Source organism: Carlito syrichta, unplaced genomic scaffold (genome assembly GCF_000164805.1).
Source record: "Carlito syrichta isolate Samal-C Ts95f unplaced genomic scaffold, Tarsius_syrichta-2.0.1 Scaffold315119, whole genome shotgun sequence".
Lineage (NCBI taxonomy): Eukaryota > Metazoa > Chordata > Mammalia > Primates > Tarsiidae > Carlito > Carlito syrichta.
In genome coordinates this window covers 336,013-360,268 of record NW_007259215.1, presented here as the reverse complement: position 1 = coordinate 360,268, position 24,256 = coordinate 336,013, and the positions used below count along the sequence as shown (strand labels likewise).

Genomic DNA, 24,256 nt, shown 5'->3' with positions numbered 1-24,256 from the left:
CTCTACAGTGTTGGATCAACCCAAGGGATCCCTAACTCTTGTAGACCTCGTGGGTCACTGTTTTCCTAGCAACACCTTCCTTTTTCTCCTCACTCTAGAATGACTTCTTGCATTTCACTAATATCCTTTCACAGTGCCCAGTACTGTCACATGAGCAGGCTAGAATATTTCCTTACAGAGTGCCCATGGATTAGCAAAGCCTTGTTCTGGGGTAAAGAATCCAAGATCTGCTGGGCTCAGTGGTTCACACCTGTAATCCCAGCACTTTGGGAGGCAGAGACGAGAGGATTGCCTGACCTCAGGGGTTCGAGACCAGACTGAGAAACACAGTGAGACCTCGTCTCTACAAAAAATTAAAAAATAGCCGGGCTCGGTGGCTCAGCCTGTAATCCTGCGCCTTTGGGAGGCTGAGGTGAGTGGACTGCCTGAGCCCGCTGGTTCGAGACCCGCCTGGGCAGCGAGACCTCATCTCTACAATAAATCAAAAAAAAAAAAAAATTAGCCGGGCGTGGTAGCACATGCCTGTAATTCCGGCTACTCGGACGGCTGAGGCGGAAGGATCGCCAGAGCCCAGCAGGTCAAGGCTGCGGTGGCCAGGAGTGGCCACTGCACTCCAGTTTGGGCGACCGAGTGAGACTCCAACTCAAAATAAATAAATAAATAAATAATTAGTTGGGCATGGTGGCACGTGCCTGTGGTTCCAGTCACTTGGAAGGCTGAGGCAGAAGGACTGCCTGAGCCCAGCAGGTCGAGGCTGCAGTGGCCATGAGCAATATGCCACTGCACTCCAGCCTGGGTGACAGAGTGAGACTCCAACTCCAAAAAAGAAAGAACCCAAGATCTAGCAGTCCAACAGAGGTGTTGCCATACGTGTGATGAGGAGTTGGAGACAGAATTTGAAGAAAAAAAAGGAAAGAAAGAGAAAGAAAGAAAGAAGGAAAGATAGAAAGAAAGAAAGAAAGAAAGAAAGAAAGAAAGAAAAAGAAAGAAAGAAAGAAAGAGAAAGGGAAGGGAAGGGAAGGGAAGGGAAGGGAAGGGAAGAAAAGGGAAGGAAAGGCCAATACCCCTAAGCCAGCTCACAGCAGGAATGGCTGGAGACACGACGTGGACACTGATGCTGCGCACCGCAGTTCCTCCCGCCAGGCTCATCCGCCCACCCGCCCTCAGCCTGGGGTTCCCAGACTGGACACTCACTTGCTCTCCACACACAAGCGGATGAGGAGGAGCCGCCACAGTAGATGCTTTCGTGCCATTTCCCAAACAGCCGATGCGCTGCCTTCCCACTCCTGTCAAACATGGTGCCTTCAATCTCGTGGGCGTTCGTGCTCCAGTATTTTGCCTAGGATTCCAAGGAGAGGTGTCTGTTTAGGCTTTTGGAATCAGCTTGTTACAGATATTAAGAATAAAAAAAGTGAAAGAATTGTCAGAGTGGTTCCATAGTTCATATAGTTTGCCAGTTCTGGGTTTTTTTTTTAAATTGACAATAAAATTTTAGATATTTATCATGCATAATGTGATGTTTTGAAATATGTATATAAGGTTGGGCTCGGTGGCTCAGCCTGTAAACTCAGCACTTTGGGAGGCCAAGCCGAGTGGATTTCCTGAGCCTGCGGGTTCTAGACCAGCCCAGGCAACTTGGCGAGACCTCCTCTCTACAATAAATCAAAAAATTAGCTGGGTGTGGTAGCACGTGTCTGTAGTTCCAGCTACTTGGAAGGCGGAGGAGGAAGGATCGCCGGAACCCTGCAGGCTGATGCTGGGGTGGCCATGAGCATGCTATTGCACTTCAGCCTGGGCGATGGAGTGAGATATCAACTCAAAACAAAAATGTACATATTCTGGAATGGCTAAATCAAGCTAATTAACATATGTATTACCTTATATACTTATCAAAAGTGATGAGAACACTTAAAAAACACTCTCCAGCCAGGCTAAGTGGCTCAGCCTGTAATCCCAGCACTTTGGGAGGCTGAGGCGAGTGGACTGCCTGAGCCTGCGGGTTCGAGACCTGCCTGGGTGTTGGGAGCCAGCCACGGAGGCCCACTGAGCATGAGGGATCAGGGAGGGCCGTGGACCTTGAGACCGCTAGGATGTGTTCAGGAGCCGTTGACCCCATTTTCCTCCTCCTTTTACCATGCAGCACAAGTAACCTAAAGGAACTCTGCTGATCAAAGCTGAAGGCTCTGTGACTGTGACAGGCATGGCTCACTCTAGAAACCCATTGTTCCTGTTTCCCATAAACTGCGGTTTTAGCTTAGGTATTAGATATAATTCAAACTCAGGTCACATTTGGGAGCCTTTACACGGTACAAGCCTCTTTATAGATTTTAAAGTATATTTGTAGAATTAGTATATACTTATGGAGAGCTGTTTTCAGCTTTTCAATGGTATAGATGATTATCAAGAGTTATCAGAAATGGCCCAGCACAAAGCTTGGGCTTGGCCACATTCCTGAGGGCTCAGCATAGACTGGGCTGCATTCTTTTAGGCCGGCTTTAGCTACAGTTAGTGTAGGGTTTTTTCTATCTATTATAGAAATTGAATTTATTTTATTCATAGAAAGTATTGTAGAACAGGTCATGCTAACGTCAGGGAATCATGTTAGTTCAAACATGACCAATCATGATATTTTGAGGTTTAATAAGAATACAGTTAACTTTAGAAATTTCATTGTCTCCATTCTCTACTATTGTGGTTTTGGCCTTAGTACATTTACAGTTTATATTTGGGTTTTATTTTTAGAAGCTTTGCTGCTGATGATCAGCTTCATATATTAGGATTAGGAATGAGAAACTGTCATAGAAATTAGGATAGATATATAGGACTTTAGAATAGTTATTTTGTTAAGAGATTGTAGTCTATTGTTCCAAAAAGTGGCCCACTGTGAACCTTGGACTGGGCCACATCCTATAGAGCCCAGCGTGATCTTTGGACTGGGTCACATTCTTTAGGAATTGGTTTAAGCTATAATTAAGAGCTTCCGTAGCATTGTGTAAGTAGTATTAGCATAGAATAGAAAGGTAATAAAGTTTAAGTTAGTTATCATGGGTATTGCGTGAGCTTTAAAAGTTATTGATTATCAGAACATCATTAGGCTAGTAGGGATTGTTGCACTGCTTTTGAAGAGCATTAACTAGCAAAGGGAACAATAAGACAATTTTGGGGTTTGTCCTTCCTCATACCTGAGAAAACATCTGGTGGGTGGGGGACGCCCCTTCTGCACCTGGCTTTGTGTTCATGTGAAAGACTTGTGAGACTGCCTGTGTAAAATTTGGGGATAAATACCTGCTGTAACTTTCAATAAACAGTTTCTGCTCATTTCACTGAACAGTTGTCCACTTTCTTTCTCTTTCTTCCTCTTTATATCTATCCTTCCATCTTTCTTTCTTTTAATATCTGTCCCTACAGATTCGCCGACGCCACCACATCTTCCAAGGGACTCCCCAAAACTTGCAGGGGCTGGCCCCCGCACATGGGCAACTTGGCGAGACCTCATCTCTACAATAAATCAAACATTAGCCAGGCGTGGGTAGCGCGTACCTTTAGTTCCAGCTACTTGGAAGGCTGAGGTGGAAGGATCACCAGAGCCCAGCGGGTCGAGGCTGTGGTGGCCGGGAATGGCCACTGCACTCCAGTCTGGGTGACAGAGTGAGACTCCAACTCAAAAAAACCAAAAACAAAACACTCTCCTAGCAGTTTTCATTCTTTCTCTCTCTACCCTTTCCTCCCTCCCTTCCTCCCCACCTTCCCACCTTCCCATCGCCCTCCGTCCCTCCCTCTTTGAGTTGGGATCTCATTCTGTCACCCAAGCTGAAGTGCAGTGCCATGATCATGTCTCACTGCAGCCTCAACTTCCTGGGCTCAGGTGATCCTTCTGCCTCATCTTCCTGAGCAGCTAGGACTACGGGTGTGCGCTACCACACTTGGCTACTTTTTTGATTTTTTTGTAGAGATGAGGTCTCGCTTTGTTGCCCAGGTTGGTTTCAAACACTGAACTAAAGCAATCCTCCCACCTTTGGCCTCCCAAAGTGCTAGGATCACAGGCGTGAGCCACCACACCCAGCTGCAATTTTCAAGTACTAATACATTGTTATTAACTGTCATCATGTTATACAACAGACTTCTGGTACTTACTCTTCCTGTTTAACCAAAATTTTGTAACCTTTAGCCAACATCTCCAATCCTCTACCCCACCCCCTGAAAACTAGTATTAACCACCATTCTGCCCTCTGCTTCTATGAGATCAACCTTTTTAGATTTCACAGATAAGTAAGATTATACTTTCTGTGTCTGGCTTATTTCATTTAACATAACATCCTCCAGTTATATCCATATTATTGTAAATGACAAGATCTCTCCTCCTTTATTTAGAGCTGAACAGTACTCCATTGTATATATATACATATTTTAAAAATCTATTTATCCACTGATAGACGCTTAGGTTGTTCCCATATCTCGATTACTCAGAATAATGCTGCAATAAACATGTGAGTGCAGATATCTCTTCAACATACTGCTTTCACTTCCTTTGGATGTATAACCTGTAATGGGACTGCTGGTAATTCTCTCTGGTAAATATACATGGTAATTCTATTTCTAATTTCCTTTTTTTGAGTCGGAATCTCACTCTGTCACCCAGGCTAGGGTGCAGTGGCACCATCATAGCTACCACAATTTGCTGAGCCCAACCTCCCACCTCAACCTTCCAAGTAGCTGGAGCCACAGGTGTACTATCATGCCCAGCTAATTTTTTAATTTATTGCAGAGACGAGGAATCGCCATGTTGCCCAGGCTGGTCTCAAACCCTTGGGCTCAGGCAATTCTCTCGCCTCGGCCTCCTAAAGTGCTGGGATTATAGATGTAAGCCACCGTGTCCAGCCTATTTCTAATTTTTTGAGAAAGCTCCCTTCTGTTTTCCACAATGGCTCTGCCAATTTACATTTCCACAAATGGTGTATAAGTGTTCCCTTTTCTCCGTATCCTCCCCAACTCTTGTTATCCTTCACCTTTTTGAAAATAGCCATTCTAATGGAAGCAAGACAATATCACAAAAATCACAGAATCATTGCTTGTCATTCTGATTTGCATTTCCCTTACTGGTGATATTGAACATTTTTTCATATATCTGTTGGCTATTTGTATGTCTTCTTTTTTTTTTTTTTGAATTGGAGTCTCACTCTGTTGCCCAGACCGGAGTGCAGTGGCCACTCCCGGCCACCGCAGCCTCGACCTGCTGGGCTCCGGCGATTCTTCCGCCTCAGCCTTCCGAGTAGCCGGAATTACAGGCATGCGCCACCACACCCGGCTGATTTTTTGATTTATTGTAGAGATGAGGTCTCGCTGCCCAGGCAAGTCTCGAATCTGCGGACTCAGGCAATCCACTCACCTCAGCCTCCCAAAGGTGCGGGATTATAGGCTGAGCCACCGAGCCTGGCTTGTATGTCTTCTTTTGAGCAATGCCTGTTCGGGTCCTTTAGTCATTTTTTATTAGCTTGTTTTCTTGCTACTGAGTTGTTAACTTTTTATCAGATGTATAGTTGCAAGTATTTCTCCATTCTGTAAATTGTCTCTTCATTGTACCGATCATTTCCTTTGCTGTGTGGAAGCTTTTTAGTTTAATTTCATCCTATCCATCTATGTTTGCTTTTATAGCCTGTGCTTTTGGGGTCACATGGAAAAAAAAAAAACATTGCCCTGAACAATGTTGTGAAGCTTTTTCCTACATGGTTTTGTTTGGCAGTTCTACAATTTCAAGTCTTATTTTAAGTCTTTTGTCCATTGTGACTGGATTTTGTATATGGTGTGAGGTAAGGTTCTGATTTCATTCTTTTATATGCGGATATCCAGTTCTTCTAACACCATCTATTGAAGACACTCTCTTTTCCCCACTGTGTGTTCTTGGCATCTTTGTCAAGTATCAGTTAACTGTAAATGCATAGATTTATTTCTGGGCTCTCTATTCTGTTCCATTTTCTATGAGTCTGTTTTTAATGCCTGAGTTGTTTTTTTTTTTCTTTAATCATACTTTCAGTTACTTAATAAAAGTTAATCCTCTCTATGCAGTTTGTAACTCAACCAACATTCATGAAAAATACATTTATTTTCTACTTTCACTACATGCAATGTAAGAAGAAAAGGTTCAGTTCTAAGACATCAACAGAGCAGTGTGGCTGGCCCATTCGCTCTTCAGAAAACAACTGTTCCATGGCTATCACTGTGGCTCTGACTCCAGCAATTAAAAAGAAATTTTAGGCTGGGCTAAGTGGCTCAGGCTGTAATCCCGTGCTCTGGGAGGCCGAGGTGAGTGGATTGCTTGAGCCCGCAATTTGGAGACCTCATCTCTACAACAAATCAAAAAATTAGCCGGGCGTGGTAGCACACGCCTGTAGTTCCTGCTACTTGGAAGGCTGAGGCGGAAGGATCTCCGAAGCCCAATAGGTCAAGGCTGTGGTGGCCAGGAGCATGCCACTGCACTCCAGTCTGGGCAACAGAGTGAGACTCCAACTCAAAAAAAAAAAAAAATTAAGACATTTTACTATAATTTTCCTCTGTAGGAGAACTGAATTTTCAGCTTTTCCCCAAAACTAGTATTGTTCATCCAGTCATGAGAATCGTATGCAACCATATTCTCACTGTTCACTGGATGCAGTCTGCAAGGTAGCCTTACACACTGCACTGCTCTGCTCTGCTCAGCCCAGTCCAGCCAAGCCCACCTTTGCAGGTTTTATGCAGTACCATATTAATGTCAGCAGAGGGAGCTCCAACTCCCTAGAGTTGATTTTTTTCCCCCAAATCTCCCTATTACCTGGCTGCCCTAAAAATCTCTATGAAAGAACAGAAGGCATTTCTCCATAAATCAAACATCCTAGTACTATTTTCAGCTGAAACAGGAGCCATATTTGGAAACCAATAAGGCTGAGTGGCATTTTCAGGTCATATTCTGGTGGTTCTGCTTCTCCATTCCAAGGCTACGGTAAATACAGGAAGCAAGGGCTGGGGCAGCCATGTCTCAGAGCTGAATGAGACATTCTGAGTTCTCCAGTCAGGTAAGAATAGGGGCAATTTGTTCTTTCAGAGACCTTCCTGGCTCTTAAGCTTCTTCTGAAGCAGGAGTTGAGTTTCTTTCCCAGAGACATTTGCCAACAATCCCAATGTTGACAATTCGATGGAAGCCCCAGAGGACACAGCCTTGTTCCAGAGGCAAGTGTAGTGACTGCTTTCGGTGCTGGAGACCTGTCCAGCACTCGACTGTCATAACTGCTTAGTCCATGCTCTGCTTCTGATGGACGAGAACTGGGCATCTGGTAGACATGGGAGTACACATTCCCACATGAGCACAATTTCTTGGTGAAAATTTTGAGAAGCAGGTGGCTCCCACCGGGATCAGGGGTGCTTCATCCCTGCTCCAGGCTGCCTTTGGTTTCTTTTTGCAGAGAATTTAGATGAAGCTTTAAAGGCTGGGTCATTTTTATTTTGCCCCACATGTAAGGTCATCACTAGCTTTCTGTCTATCTCCAACCCAGTGTGACTTAAAGTTTACAATAAAGACCCCAGGCCACCTCTTCCTAAGTGTCTCCTACATGGTGGTGCAGAGAGGTGCTGCACAAAATTCCACAATTAAAACCTAACCTCTCTGCTTATGATCTTGGTTAAATGCAAAGATTCCTTGAAGGGGATAACATCTTAAAGTCATTTTAAGTGCAGGAGATTTTTTTTTTTTTTTTTTTTTGAGTCAGAGTCTTACTCTGTCACCCAGGCTGGAGTGCAGTGGCACACTCAAGGCCACTGAAGCCTCAACCTGTGGGGCTCAGGTGATTCTTCCATGTAGCCAGAACTACAGGTGTATATCACCATGCCCGGCTAATTTGTATTGATTGATTGATTGATTGTAGAGATGAGGTGTCACCAAGTTACCCAGGTTGGTCTTGAACCCCTGGGCTTAGGCAATCCTCTCACCTCTGCCTGCACCTCTCAAAGGGCTGGGTTTACAGTCATGAGCCATTGTGCCCAGCCTAATGCATGAGATTTTTAAGGGCAAGAAAAAACCTAGGAGGGAGAGACGTGGGGAAGGCTTCTAGTCAAGGCAGTAGAGCGATCAAGAGACTAGTCCATACTTTTTGCCTCTGGCCAATCTCTCAATGCATTCTCTGGATGTTTACAAGTCTCAGGCGTGCGCTGGGCACTATTTCAGGTCTCAGAGCTACAGAGGTGGGCAAGATAAACCAGGGTTTTGGTCTTCTGGAGTCAGGGATGGGAGGAGGGTACGGAGAGCAGAAGATAAACCAGCACAGCAACCGTGAGGAGGCTGGCTTCAGGTGGCAATAGGCACTGGGAAGGAAACAGGAGTGAATGATGGGACAGGGCTGGTGATGGAAGAAACTGGGGACAGTGGCCCAAGCAGAAGGAAACGAGGAAAGAGGAAGAAGGCTGGTGTGGTGAGAGGGCAGTGGGCAAGGAGAGGGAAGAGAGGAGTGGAGGCTGGAAAGGAAGGAGGATGGTATGTGCATGCAAGCATGCACGTGAGCACGATGGGGAGGAGGTGAGGCGTGCACACCGTGTCAGGGCCTGGTGGTCCACTGCAAGAAGCAGCCTCCGCTCCGAGAAAGATGGACACTGTTGGAGGATTTTGCTGAATGGAATGAGATGGCTTCATCTCTTTAACCATTTTTTTTTGAGTCAGGGTCTCACTCTGTTGCCCAGGTTGGACTGCAGTGGCACAATCAGGGGTCACTGTAGCCTCAACCTCCTGGGCTCAGGGGATCCTTCCACTTCAGCCTCCTGAGGAACTGGGACTACAGGTGCATGCCACCACACCCGGATTATTTTTTTGTATTTTTGTAGAGACGAGGTCTCACTATGTTGTCTAGGTTGGTCTCAAACTCCTGGGCTCAAGCAATCCTCCCACCTTGGCCTCTCAATGTGCTGAGATTACAGGCATGAACCACCACACCTTTCTAAGTGTGCACTTCAGTGGCATTCAATACATTTGCAATGTTGAGCCACCATCACCACCATCCATTCTAGAAATTTTTCCTCTTCTTGAACTGAAGCTCTGCACCCATTCAACACTAACTTGCTATTCCTTCCTCCCCCAGTCCCTGGCAACACCATTCCACTTTTTCTCTCTATGACTTTGACTCCTCCAGGGACTACATATAAGTGGAATCGCGTAACATTCATCCTTTTGGGTCTGTTTGTTTTCACTTAGTGTAATGTCTTCAAGGTACATCCATGTAGTAGCATGATGACTTATGTTTAAAAAGGGTCCCTCTGGCTGCTGCATTGAGGACAGACCACAAGAGAGTCAGAGGCCAGGAGGGGTCCAGGGCCTGGGGCCCTGCTCATCTGCCAGCACAAAGGTGAAGGTGAAAAAGCCCCCGGATGCCCTGTGCTCCAAGGCTCAGGCTCTTTCACAGTCCCTCAGGACCCACGCTCAGAGGGCCGCTGAGGTTACCTTTATAAAATTCACTTTGCAGTAGCAGGAATCGTCACTCAGATTCTTGATGACGATCTCCCCATAGTGCTCAATCCACCTCTGCCCGCTTAAGATGTTATGGATGCAAGAGGTCACTTTGTTCCACTCAAAATGATCTCCAAAACTAAAAAGAAGGAAAAGGTAAAAAGTATTACTGATTCCCAGAAGAGCCAGCGGCCAATGCAAACAAACACTGCTGTTTTGCAGAATTACAGAGCCAACCCTGACCGAGCATCTATACTGCACTGCACGTTCTACAATCTTCCACTCTCCAAGGGGGTGTGCACATCTCAGAGGATGACAGCAGCAGGCCTCTGTGCTCTGGAGGCTGTCAGAAACCAGAAACTGGGGGTCTCCTGCAGCAACCCACCCCCACCTCTGACAGAGGATACAATTCAGAGGGGACTTGTCTAAAGATGTCACACTAAGAGAGTGGGTATGAGGAATGGATGGGAGTTTTATATAATTTGCTATACATGTGTCACCTAAGTATTCCCCATAAGTATTCACATGTTATGATGGAGGTCAACAATAATTACGAGGAAGCCGGGCTCGGTGGCTCAGCCTGTAATCCTGTGCCTTTGGGAGGCTGAGGTGAGTGGATTGCCTGAGCCCGTGGGTTTGAGACCCGCCTGGGCAGGCGAGACCTCATCTCTACAATAAATCAAAAAATTAGCCAGGCGTGGTAGCCTCGGCCTCCCAAAGCGCTGGGATTACAGGCTGAGCCACCAAGCCCGGCCAAGTAGGTGGTTTATTAGCCCAGCCAAGTAGAAGGGACCTGGAGACCAAAGGGGAAAGTCACAGTTAGTTTGTGGCAGAGTAAGCAGGTGAATGCTGGCAGCCTGGATCTGAGGCCCTGCTCGTGACTGTTTTGCTTTATAAACAAGGATCAATCCTGCCTACAAGACCAAAGCCACATCTTTTTTCTTCTTCTTCTTCTTTTTTTTTGAGTTGGAATTTCACTCTGTTGCCCAGGCTGGAGTGCAGAGGCACATTCACAGCTACCACCTCAACCTGCTGGACTGAGGAGATCCCTCCTCCTCAGCCTTCCAAGTAGCTGAAACTATAGTGAGTGCTACCACGCCTGGCTAATTTTTTGGTATATTGTAGAGATGAGGTCTTGCCAAGTTGCCCAGGCTAGTCTCAAACCTCTGGATTCAGGCAGTCCTTTCGCCTCCACCTACCAAACTGCTGAGATTACAGGCATAAGCCACCACGGCCAGCAGGTCATATGTTTTTCAAAAGGAATTTCAACACCAAGACAGGACAATACTGCTAAAGGAAAACTACAGTTCTTAATTTTGTGAGGGAGTGGAAATGGGTTTTCAAAAAGCTTCTGTTCAGGGAACGCTGGTCTCCAGGACTCATTTCCATTTAAGGGAGGAAAAAGTGAAACTACCAAAATAAGGAACATTTGAACCTACTGTCAAACAGATGAAAAGAAAAGACATGCATACTCAATGCCATGGGGGCACAGTGGACATCCTGTCCCCAAAGCAAAATCCTGGCCCTAAATTCTATGAAGTTCCTAAACACAGAAGAAGAACTTACGCTGGAAGAGTCACGTGGGTTGTGCCAATTGGAACAATTTCCATGGATTTGCCCCAGAATTTGTTTTTCCATCTCACATCTGAAATGAAACACCAAATATTACATTTTAGTAGAAGAGCTGAGTCCATCAGACAGTTCCGAGGTTAGATAACTAACTCATCACTACGAAAAACATCCCCTTCATAATCAAATCAATTCCTGTACTGGACACCTTTTCATGAACTGTAAGTATCAACTGGGTACCTAGAACAGAATCAGGGACACGAAAATTATTAAAGTTCTTCCTGTGAATGAATTAACAGTATGAAAGGCAGACAGTAGTGAAAACAAGCAGCAAGCCAGGCTCGGTGGCTCAGCCCGTAATCCCGCACCTCTGGGAAGCTGAGGTGAATGGATTGCCTGAGCCCGCGGGTTCGAGACCTGCCTGGGCAACTTGGCGAGACCTCATCTCTATAATAAATCAAAAATCAACTGGGTGTGGTAGTGCACGCCTGTAGTTCCAGCAACTTGGAAGGATCACCGGAGCCCAGCAGGTTGAGGCTGCGGTGGCCGGGAGCGGCCACTGCACTGCAGTCTGGGTGACAGAGTGAGACTCCAACTCAAAAAAAAAAAAAAAAAAGAAAAGAAAACAGCAGTAACCACACACAGAGAGAGGCACAGGCTATAAATGAGGGTGTTATAAGGTGAAACGGAACCAGAGAAGAAAGAATGAGCAACATGTGTGGGAAAGACATTCGAAGAGGCTTGTCAGAAGAAGCCATTTAAACAGGGCTTTGAAGAATACATAGGAGTTCACCAGGTAGAGAAAAAGCAATTTAAGGCAAAAGAAGTGGTTTGTCCAAAGGGACAGAGGTGTAAGAGAACATAGACTGGTTTTGCCCTGAAGGTCTGAGATTGTCGAGAGAGAAGAGTAGAAAGTCAGACTGAGAACACAAAACAGTGGACTCTACAAGCCCAGTTTGCATGCACTGAGTGAAAATAAACAGGGAGCTGAAATGATTAGATACAGACCTTGCAAGGACAATTGGAGGCAATGTGGAGGACGCGAGCGAGGTAGGACAGAGCGGAAGCAAGGCGGCAAGGTAAGAGCCTACCGTAGCTACCCAGGGGATAAACCGGGATGAAGTGACAGCAGACATGGGGATGGGGTGGAAGTGAGGCATCCCAGAAACAGTGAAGAAGTTGAAATAGAGCGGGGTGACATATTAGACACAGATTGAGAAAGACAGGGGAAATGCATGGATAATGTCAGATTTTACTAAGGTGCATGAATGGTGGTACCAACAGAATAGGAGGCAGGGAAGAGAAAAAGGACAGCAGAGAGGGTCCCTCTGGCTGCTGCACTGAGGATACACAGACCACAGGACAATAGGGGTGGAAGCAGGGAGGACAGCAGGAGGCTACAGCTGCAGTCCAGGTAACAGAGAAGGGCTGGGACCAGGGAGTGCCTGAACCCATCCTGTATGATCCTATTTATACAAAATGCCCCAAATAGGCAAATCTAGGGAGACAGAAAGTAGATTAGTAGTTGCCTAAGGCTGAGAGATGTTGAAGGAAATGGCCGGGGAAAGTGTCTGCTAAAGGGGTTTCTTTCAGGAGGGATGAAAATATTCTAATGCTAACTGTGCTGAAGACTGCACAACTTTGGGAATATAATAAAAACAATCAAATTGTATAGTACATAAATTATATCACCATAAAATTGTTACCAAAAAGGATGAATAACTCTTTAAAGCAAAAATAATAATGTACTGTGGGATTTATAATATACTTAAGTAAAATGTATGTCAAAAACAGTACAAAGGCTCGGAGTGGGGAAATGGAAGTATACTTCTGAGTGTTTCTTATACTAGATATGAAGTGGCATAATATTTCTTGGTGATAGACTGGAATACAGTAGAGATACATATACTATAAATTCTAGAGTAACAACTAAGAAACAAAGAGATATAGCTAATAAGCCAATAGAGAAGATGAAATGAAATTACAGAAAGTGCTCAATTAACCCAAAAGATGGCAGAAAAAAAAGGAAAAGGAGAACAAAGAACAGATGTGACAAACAGAAAACAAATAACAAGAGGGCAGATATAAACTCAACAACATCTATAATCACAATAAATGTAAATGATTTAATCTACCAATTAAAAGGCAGAGAAATATCATGTTGGCTGAGAAAAGCTGCCCAAGAAAAGGATGATTAGGAAGGGAACTGAGAAGGCAACCTTGTGAAGTAGGGAGCACACAGGGCCTACTTTGAGAAATCCCACAAATATATATATATAACTTAAAAAAAAAAAAAAGAAAAGGTGCTTATAGCATCAATGAGATCTAGCAAGGAGGTTAGGACTATATGAGAATTGTTTCCAGAAGGTTTTGCTGAAAGTCAGAGAAGTTTCAAGTGAAATGAAACTTCCATTTTAAACTTTAATAGCAAGGTTAAGAAAGAAAACCATGGTACTTATAACTTTAAACTGGTAATATTGATTGTCTCCACAGAGAGGAAATGAGTAGCTGGGGAAAGGGCTGGGGGAGGGTGTTGTAGTATACTCTTTTGTACTTTGAACATTTTACAGGTGTGTATGTAAAGGTAATATGTGACAGCATTGTTAGCAGAAAAAAATGTTTTATAAATTGATATATGCTCATTGTTTGAAAACCCAGGGTGCTCATATTTTCTTTCCAGAATACATTTTTTATGAGTAAATGAAGATGTTAACAAAAGCAATTAATCCATCTAGGAAACATTTATAGCCTTATTTATTCTTGAGAAAAACTGACCCCCCCCAATTCAAAATATAAACTGAAGAGAGAGAAAAAAATTACAGATGGCGGCACAGATAAAGATTGAGGATTTTTTAAGAAGGAAAACCTAAATAATCCCCCAATACTTACTATTATCAGTTAATAATCAATTAAAATCAAACAGTCTCAATTAATAAATGGCAACCATTAATGTCCAGAGATGAGAGGTAAGAACATGTGTTGCAGATCCTCCTAACCAGGCCCGGTCCATGGACCAGTCTTGTTCTTGGCAAGCATTTATAGCAATTATTGGAATAAAATGAATCCATAACATTACACAAAATGACGGAGGTCAAATATAGTAACATGTTACCTTGCCAGAAAACAAAATTTCCAGACTCAGCATGACAGGCAGAGATAGGTGGATGGTGGCTGACCTGATGGAAACAAAGACCAAAAATCAAACAAAAAAATTAGATGAACCTTTGTGTCTCATGAAATCCATTCCTTCCCCCTGAGGTGAGATGTAACACGATGCAGTGTTTAACTCAAGACAACCTTCTTGGGTTGCCATCAAGAAGTGTGTCCTCAAGAGGGTGCTCCTAACACAGACAGCTCCAACTTAGGTTGGTCAAAGGTGAGATGAATGCAGGTGTATGGAAGCCTCCAGAAGCCTCCACGGGAGGGCAGCCAGGTGTCGAGTAAGGAGGCTAGAGACATGTTTGGATAAGCATAAACATAAAAACAGGGGCACTTGAGGACGGTCCGCACACAAACCACACAATCTGACCTTGACTACCAATATCGCAATCTCTATCAGCTGTTCTGAAAGGGCCTGCAAATGTTTTAATTAAGACGTCAAATAGCAAGTATCTTAACACGCTATTTCAAGCAACACAAAAACATTCTTTCTCCGGCTCAGCAGATTTAACTTTTGAAACTGTATCACAAAGTCCAGCCTCTTTCCAAGTCATCTACAAGAAGATCTGTGCAAAGTATTTTTTAAAAATAATGTTTATATTTTTAAAAAAGAAAAATACACAATTGTTGAGGAAATGTTAGTCAACTGCTAAGAAATTTTTTAAAAAATTTTCTTGTGGTCAAGATAAAAAGTACCTTGAATAAATAAGCAATTAACAGAGAATGTCTTTTGGCCAGAGGTCATTACTTGTTTTATTCAGTAATGAAGAAGCTGAGGAGAAGATGGCTGCCCAGTTATATTTCCTCATTATCTCAGTAACACTCAAGGAACACCAAGAGGTGTAGGTGTTATTATTATAATTAATTCTGCACCAGTGAAACCAAATAATGCTGCCAGTGGTATTCCCAGAAATTTCTCTGATTTAGCTGGTTCTTAGCAGAGGTATCTTAAATTTAGAGTATCAAGCTTAAAGCTTTCATATTATAAATGAGGAGACCGAAACCAGACAGATTAAATACCATTTCTCAGGCCTCACTGATAGGGAAGAAGGAGAGGTTAAACCCTAGCAGTTTGGCTTTACCTCAGTGGTTTTCAACCTTTCTTAAAAAATAAAAATGTAGCCAGGCATGGTGACTCATGCCTGTAACCCCAATACTTTGGGAGGTGGAGGTGAGAGGATTGCCTGACCCAGGAGTTGGAGCCCAGCCCAGGCAACTTGGCGAGATCTCGTCTCTACAATAAATAAAAAAATTAGCCAAGCGTGGTGGTGCACATCTGTAGTTCCAGCTACTTGGAAGGCTGAGGTGGAAGGATCACCTGAGCCTAGCAGGTCGAGATTGCAGTGGCCTTGAGCGTGCCACTACACTCTAGTCTGGGCAACAGAATGAGACTCCTACTCAAAATAAATAAATAATTAAAATAAAATTAATTAAAATATTTTAAGCAGTTGCACACTGTTTTCACTCACATCAAAAACACAGACTGCTGAGTCCCGCTTGAGCAAGTTTGTGTGCTAGGGAAGAGGGGAGGGCAGTGGTGATAAATCTACAGCCACTCACCTTGCTCAAGACTCACAACTGGGTTGAGGAGCACAGTTTGAACTGTGTATGCCAGGCCTCTGGGGGGAAAGAATTGCAGGGATGGGAGATGCCAAGTCCCCCATTCCACACCCACACCTGATTGATGGGATCACAACCATACCAGTTTGGACCAAAGAAAAGCAGAGGCAAAGATATAAAGAGTGTGGGTATCTTTCAGAGTAATTACTCAATGAACATAAATGCCAGCTGCAATACCAAGGAGGTGAGATGTAACTCTGCTGTTCTTTGGTTAATCTTCATTCCCATGCGCCTCCTAAGAATGTGTCCATGGGATTGTCAAGGGTAATTTACACTTCAGGCACTGACCTAGAAGCCTACCTCCTATAATGTAACTCTCTGCTTTCCTCTGTCTTCGTATTTTTATTTTTTTAATTCAACAATTTGGATATTCTTGATATATCTAAACAAAAGTGCTGCATCCTCCTTTTCTCCCTCACCTGTTAGCTCTCAATCAAAACAATGGAGTTAACTTTGAAACCATGGGATCATATAAAACTAAATCAGGGCACAGTGGCATGCACCTGTAATCCCAGGTACTCGGGAGGCTGAGGTGGGAGGATCGTGTGGGCCTAGAAGTTCAAGGCCAGCCTGGGCAACATGGGGAGAGCCCATCTCAAAAAACAAGCAAACAAACATAAAAACCTGAATTAGGGCAAGACAATCCCTCACTTCCCCACCCCACCTGGCATTCCTCACTGTGGAATAAAAGAGAAGCCATGGAAAGTTTCTCTCCCCCATAATGTAGACATACTTTTCAAAAGATTATTATAAAGTAAATTATATTCATCCCACAGAAACAATGTAATCAAGGGGGAAGGGAGCATTATAGCTATGAGGGAGAATTTGGTGTCTTCATGGGCAGGGTCAAATATAAATATCAAAGTAAACACAGTATATAAAAACTGTACACCCCATCTGTTATAACTTTAAATGCTATAAAACAGGGATAAATATACTGTTCATGTGAATCATAAAAGAGGCCCTGTTGTATACACACATTCTATAAAAGCCCAACTTTGACTTTTAAAAATTATTGTAATAGATTAATGAATCATTGTTTGGCAGAGTACTTGTAGATGGGTTCAACAGATGTTTTCTGAGTGGGTTCAACCTTCAAACATCAATGATTTTGCTTCTTTCTTTCTTTTTTTTTTGTTTTCAAGTTGGTGTCTCACTCTGTTGCCCAGACTGGAGTGCAGTGGCCACTCCCGGCCACTGTAGCCTCAACCTGCTCGGCTCCAGCAATCGTTCCACCCAGCCTTTCAAGTAGCCGGAACTAAAAGCACGCGCTACCATATCCGGCTAATTTTTAATTTTATTGTAGAGACGAGGTCTCACCAAGCTGCCCAGATGGGTCTCGAATCCATGGGCTCAGGCAATCCACTTGCCTTGGCCTCCCAAAGTGCTGGGGATACAGGTTGAGCCACCAAGCACAACCAATTCTGCTTATTTCTTTTCGGCTTACCCAGGCCTTGGAGAATGATTTATTTGGTTCACATTGCTTTTAAGAAATTTACAGCCAGGTTCGGTGGCTCAGCCTGTAATTCCACGCTTTGGGAGGCCGAGGTGAGTGAATTGCCTGAGCCTGTGGGTTTGAGATCTGCCTGGGCAACTTGGCGAGACCTCATCTCTACAATAAATCAAAAATTAGCCGGGCGTGGTAGCGCGCGCCTGTAGTTCCAGCTACTGGGAAGGCTGAGGCGGAAAGATCGCCGGAGCCCAGCAGGTCGAGGCTGCGGTGGCCGGGAGAAGCCACTGCACTCCAGCCTGGGCAACAGAGTGAGACTCCAACTCAAAAAAAAAAAAAAGAAAGAAAGAAAGAAAGAAATTTACAAAGCTTTCTAGGAAAACTTGCATTGATGCTTTATTATTATTGTTGTTGTTGTTGTTTGGTATATTTCCTCACAGTAGGTATTTATTCATGAAGCATTTCTGGAACAACTGCCACATGCTGCACTAGTGTCAGGGAACGACAGATCTGGGTCCTGACTGCAAAGTCATCAGCTGGCTGTGTGATCTTGAGCAAGTTTCTTAATCCTTTCGCCCTCAGTCACCTCACCTGTAAAATAAGGCTACTACCACCAACTTGGCCAACTGAGAAAAAACAACACATGCAAAGTGTCCAGGGTCATATGCTGAGGTGGGTTAGGCAGGGACTAGATTCTGACATTTTTCATGAGTGTATGTCCAGGGAGTTCTTATAGTAACCTTGTGTCTTCGTTAGCCTTATTTTATAAATTAGGAAATAGGGGCTGTGCCCAGTAAAGACCATGGCCGGTGCTGCACTGTGAATGGATGACCAAGGCAGCACTTTAAACCTAGGTCCTTGGATCTGGATCCAGGGCTCTTTTCTGAATGTTTTCTGTGACTGTTCTCAGAGTCAGGCCCTTGCCCCTCCCCAAAGCCAAGACACATCATCAAGTTCCCGGTTCCTGGACATTTAAAGAACCTTTTCAATCTCTTTCACTCTGAAAGTGAATTTCCTTCATTTTTTTGTAAAATGAGGTCTGAGGATCCTTCTTGGCTTCAAACTGCTCTGATTCTAACATCTGCTCTCAAGGTCTTTTTTGAATCGTAGCATCAAAGGTGGCAGTGGATACTGGCCTATTTGAAAATGACACCAAGGCTCTGATTAGAATGCCCATGGAAAGGGATAATGCACGGGCAACACTTTATCTTTGTTGATGGTAATCCTTCTAAAATCTACTGGAGCAGAGGATCATGAGCACAGTCTAATCTGTCTTTGTTAGTGTGGGATTTGGTTGAATTTCTATTCTCCATACATCTTAACCTAGGCCAAAAAAAAAAAAAAGTCGGGGAGCAGTAGATGTATTTCAGTCTAAACTCACCCAGCCTTGGTGCAGGCACTGTTCGTTAACCTATTGAATAAATCCAGTTTAGATTGTTTTGTTTTGTTTTGTTTTTAGTATCCTTCTCTATCACTTTTTCTCTAATCAAAAAGCAATTCCTGATTGCTAAGGCTGTCCAAGCATTCAAAAAATTAGTACGTATGGCTTTTATCATGCAAGCATTTATATGGTAAGACATGTATATTTCCTTCTATAAGCTCCAACATGGTTTCCCTGGCAGTTAAGAATTCTTGTAGGCTGGGCACAGTAGCTCATGTCTATAATCCCAGCACTTTGGGAGGCTGAGGTAGGAGGACCTCTTGAGTCCACGAGTTCAAGACTAGCCTGGGGAATATAGTGAAACCCATCACTACAAAAAAAATTTTTTTTAATTTAAAAAAAAAACTCTTGCTGGGCTCGGTGGCTCAGGCTGTAATCCCGCACTTTGGGAGGCTGAGGTGAGTGAATTGCCTGAGCCCCCGGGTCCGAGACCCGCCTGGGCAACTCGGCAAGACCTCATCTCCACAATAAATCAAAAAAAATTAGCTGGGGCGTGGTAGCACGCACCTGTAGTTCCAGCTACTTGGAAGGATGAGGTGGAAGGATCGCTGGAGCCCAGCAGGTCGAGGCTGCGGTGGCCAGGAGCAGCCACTGCACTCCAGTCTGGGTGACAGAGTGAGACTCCAACTCAAAAAAAAAAAAAAAAATTTCTCACAATTTATAATTTATCTGTATATCTGAGGCCTTTCTTTACCCTGACCTAATCATTTTGTATTTATGTTTTGAATGTACTTTATATAAGAGGTCAGATGGGAGAAAAATATATTTCAATATGTGTGTATGTTTTAACTTTTTAATTTTTAGATTCAGATAAGTATCCCTTAAATAGATCACTTCTACCTTGCAACTGCCTAGTCCCTCTAGCTCCTGACTTCCCTAGAGCGGGGTAGGGCAGCTCATGGAAAGGAGGGCAAGTGCCAGGTGAAAAGGCCACCAGGAGGAAGAACAAGTGGTCATTCTCCCCATGTCATTTATCAAGCCCTTACTGATCCCCTGTGACATGTTAGGCGCTGTCCTAGTCACTAGAGATATAATGATAAGCAGAAGGGGGGAAAAAACCCTTACTCTGATGGAGTTTACATTTTAGTATGGAAGTGGGTAAAATAGACAACACATAAACAAGCAAATAATTTGCCAGTAGTAATGTGTATTAGAGAAAACAAAGCCAGGCATGAGGATGGGGGTGGTGCTATTCAGACAGGGTGGTCGGGGCAGGACTTCCTAATAACAGAAACCTCTAAGGCCAGGAGAAATACAGAGTTAACCATGCAGATATCTGGAAGACATGCATCCCAGGCAGAGGACACAGCACATGCCAAGGGCTGGAACATGTATGATCTGAATCAGAAGAGATAAGGCCACTGTGGCTGAAGCTGAATGAGGGGAGGTGGCGAGTAGGAAAAACTTGGGGTTTGAGGGGAGGGCCTTGAAGGACTTTGTGGGCTGTGGCCGGACTTTGGATTTTATTCCAAGTGACCTGGGAAGTTTTTGGAGGGTTGAGAGCAGATGTTGCTTCTGTGAAAGCAATCAATCTGGCTGCAGGATGAGAAACTAATTGGCTATGGAAACAAGAGACCTATTAATGAGTCTACTGGAATAATCCCAGTCATTGATTGCCATGGCTTGGGCTGGGTGGCCAGCACTAGAGGGGAGGGGCTGAAAATGGGTGGCTTCTGAAGGAAAGCTTTAGAGGGAGACCCCAGGATTTGCTGATGGAGAGGATGTGAATTATAAGAAAGAGTTATTCAGGGTGATGCCAAGAGAATATTGGCCTGATTTTAGGAGAATGCAGTTGCCGATTATTTTCTCTTCTCCTATATTCAGAGTTAATCACTTATCTCATAAACATATGGCTTCTTGCAAAAAATAGAAACCCATTAAGTGCTGACTTGACCTAGAAATGTAGAAAACCACAAAACAATGGTTTAGTTGTCTTATATTTGGTTTCTCACAAGTTGTATTTGAACAGCTTGAATTTACCCACTGATAGTGTCTTTAAATAAATTGCCATGTTCATCAGTAGTAAATAACTCTGCCTACTAGTAGATAAAAGAACTATTCAGAGAAGTGACATCAGTGTGCCAGAGGAGAAGTGACGGGTGTGGTGTTTACAAATCTGTCCAGGAAAGTATGTTCAGAGTCCTCCGTATGACTAACAGAGACGGAAGGAGAGTTGAGCCGGTAAAGCAAAGGAATAAAGGCTTCATTTGAATTTTGAGCTTTTAACAACCGCATTTAGCTTTTCTGACACAAATGCTCAACAGCATGTAGCTGAGTGGGTAAATGGTTAAAATCATTCGGACAGTGAGTGATCTGGATATCTGAAGTTTCATGTACTTAAGAAAAGCTACTTTTAGACAATAGCTTACAATATCAAACCTTCCTCAAAGATACAGAAATAAAGCAGCACAGCTCACTAAGATGAGTTTTCTGACCCAGCCATACCCCTGATGAAGCTCAAAACTAGCGTGGTAGCTCTACCATGCAGCAGGAGAACAAAGCCAGGGATGGCCTGTCAGCAAGACACCCAGTCCCTGGCCAGTCAGGAAAGCGAGGGAGTCCTTTCTTTCCAAATCTCCCCTTTTCTGGGCTTATTTAGAAAGCCCGGGCTGAATCCAATTTCTTGGCACAAAGGACACCCCTGAGAAGGTAGACCAGCCAGAGGTTCAGAACATAGGCCAGGAGTGTCTATGATTCACTCCTGAACATTCCTCATTCACAAAGGCCACACCGCAGTCTACAAAGGCGTTGAGAACAAAGTCCTATGTGAGTTTGAAGGATGAAAGGTTTAAGCGACAATGCCATACTAAATTCCACAGACTGACCAATATACAAAAAGGTTATTTTCACATCCACAGCCAGCAAGCCTGGTAGCTCTGAATCTACACAAGAGATCCCAAAAAGGGTGAAGGGAAAGGACACTGGGACAGAAACAGAGGCTTGGGTGCTTGAGTGAGCTGAGGGGCTCTGGAAAACTTAAATCCTCTAAGGCCATGGTTTCTTCGCCTGTACCTGATCCCTGGCTCTCCTGCCACACAGGGCTGTTTTGGAGATCAAATAAGATCATATCCAAGTTTGAAAGCAGAAAGTACTCTATAAACCTAATACTTAGTTGCTATTAAAAAAACAATGTAGCCGGCTTGGTGGCTCAGCCTGTAATCCCGCGCCTTGGGAGGCTGAGGTGAGTGAATTGCCTGAGCCCGCATCTCTACAATAAAAATAAAAAATCAGCTGGGCGTGGTAGCGCGCGCCTACAGTTCAGGCTACTTGGAAGGCTGAGGCGGAAGGATCGCTGGAGCCCAGCAGGTCGAGGCTGCGGTGGCTGGGAGCGGCCACTACACTCCAGTCTAAGTGACAGAGTGAGACTCCAACTCAAAAAAAAAAAAGAAAAACAGTGTGAGGCCAGGTGCAGTGGCTTAAGCCTGTAATCCTAGCACTTCGGGAGGCCAAGGTGAGAGGATAGCCTGAATCCACAAGTTCGAGACCAGCCTGGGCAACTTGGTGAGACCTCATATCTACAATAAATCAAAAAAAAATCTAGGCATGATAGCACGCGCTTGTACTTCCAGCTACTTGGAAGGCTGAGGTGGAAAGATTGCCTAAGCCCTGCAGATTAAGGCTGCAGTGGCCGTGAGAGTGCCACTGCACTCCAGCCTGGGCAACAAAGTAAGACTCCAACTCAAAAAAAAAAAAAAAAAAGAAAGAAAAAAATGTGAACAAGAAATACTTCCTCTGGTTTCTGACCACGAGTCATTTTGATATTGTGCTTTTGTGTCTTTTAGATGAGAAACAAAACACAGAGGCAAGCTTCGATGTAGCTAAACTCTCTGAAGCAGCAATTACTTCAACTTCCCTGGCCACTCCCCACCTCGCACATCCACGTACCCACCAAACCACAGAACCATCCTGGGGCGTGGGGAAAGACACAGCCATTGCCTTTCAAGTCCAAGACTCTGTTGTCTAGAAAACTCAGTAAAGAAGTCAAGTTGTTTCTTTTGGGTCCCTTGGCTTAGAGATATAATTTTTATCCATCTTCTTCTTAGAATAAAATTCCACTCAAAAGAATTAATCTGAGGGCCCTGCCAGTTTATTATATGTCATTCAGAAGCCGGTCCTCACTGTAGAGAGGTCCAGGAAAGCAAAGAAACCTCTCAACCCTGAAAACCTAAACATATCACCTACATGTAGTAAACAAGGGTCAAGTCACGCTGTCCCCATAAAGGTAGACAACTCCTGGGCTGGCAACAGAAAGAGCCACACTGGCAGGTCCCAGCATGAAACAGAGTAGTGGTCTGGCCTTCTCTTTAGATGTGTTAAAGTAGAAGACATCTGGGTACAATGAGTCAGCTGGTCAGCATAGACAAGGTCGGGAGACAGAAAGGAGGGGCACTGAACTGATGTGTCTCCTGCTGGCTACCTGACCCCAAACCCTCTCCACTCTTAGGGCAGTGTATTGAATCACAAAGTCACTCTTCCTCACATTGTATAATCACCTTTGATTATGGTTTGGCTTCCCAAATAGTCTACCTAGGGAATAATCATACCTGGTCATGCTGACCAAAACTTTCCGGTCCCCATGGCAGGTCTATTTTTCACAGTAAATGCACATAACGTTCCAGTTTATACATCAGTTTCTTATAAGCATAACTAGTATGAATCTATCCCTGAGAGATTTATTCATTCTTGGGTATATTACGATAACCAACTAGCTGAGGCCATCAGGCTAACCTGCAGACAGAGGAAGTGGCTTCATCATGATCAGAACTGGGGGTCTTACCATGGTGATACCAGCCATGAGAACTCCTAGCAGCCTGATGGCTGGCTTTCTGATAGAGACTCAGCAGCGATATCCTGTCCCTTTCTTTCTTTCTATTTTTTTTTTTTTTTTGAGTCATAGTTTTACTCCGTCATCAAGGCTGGAGGACAATGGCATGCTCACGGCCACTGCAGCCTCGATCTGCTGGGCTCAGGTGATCCTTCCACTTCAGCTTTCCAAGTAGCTGGAACTACAGGCCCATGCTACCATGTTTGGCTAACTTTTTAATTTATTTATTGTAGAGACAAGGTCTCACCAAGTTGCCCAGGCTGGTCCCAAACCCCTGGGCTCAGGCAATCCTCTCATCTCCACCTCCCAAAGTTCTGGGATTATAGGCATGAGCCACCATGCCTGGCCATCCTGTCCCTTTCAAACCACTTGTACTACTAGAGGAGATATAGCATATCTTATTTTAAAAAACAAAAGCATATATTATAATGGAAATATGCCTTTCTAGTTTCCCTTGGTTAAGACATTCTTGAAGCTCATTTCTGCCTTTTCAACACGTCTCTTACTATTCTTAACACTCTATGTTAAAAGACATTTTAGAAGTTTCTTCTAAATATATGAGCAATAGCCATTTATAGTTCTATCAGCATATTATATCACTTGAGCCTCACTACAACCTATGAGCCATTCTTTATCATTCCTATTTTATAGAGAAACGACTGAAGCTCAGAACAGTGAACACAGAGTAAATTGTGGAGTTAGGATTTCAAGCAGGCAGGTCTACAAATCCTA

At 44.0% G+C, this 24,256-nt stretch overlaps 1 protein-coding gene across 5 annotated transcripts in view; it reads right to left on the bottom strand.

Moving 5' to 3' along the window:
- OSBPL3 (oxysterol binding protein like 3) overlaps positions 1-24,256 on the bottom strand; it is a 184,600-nt gene that overhangs the window by 9,226 nt on the left and 151,118 nt on the right. For all 5 annotated transcript variants that reach the window (XM_008072326.2, XM_021706076.1, XM_021706078.1 and 2 more), the window contains 4 exons: positions 14,142-14,205; positions 11,027-11,105; positions 9,455-9,599; positions 1,195-1,339 (listed from right to left, as the gene is read on the bottom strand). In XM_008072326.2, the coding sequence (XP_008070517.1) occupies positions 1,195-1,339; positions 9,455-9,599; positions 11,027-11,105; positions 14,142-14,205 (433 nt within the window). The remainder of the gene's footprint in view (positions 1-1,194; positions 1,340-9,454; positions 9,600-11,026; positions 11,106-14,141; positions 14,206-24,256) is intronic.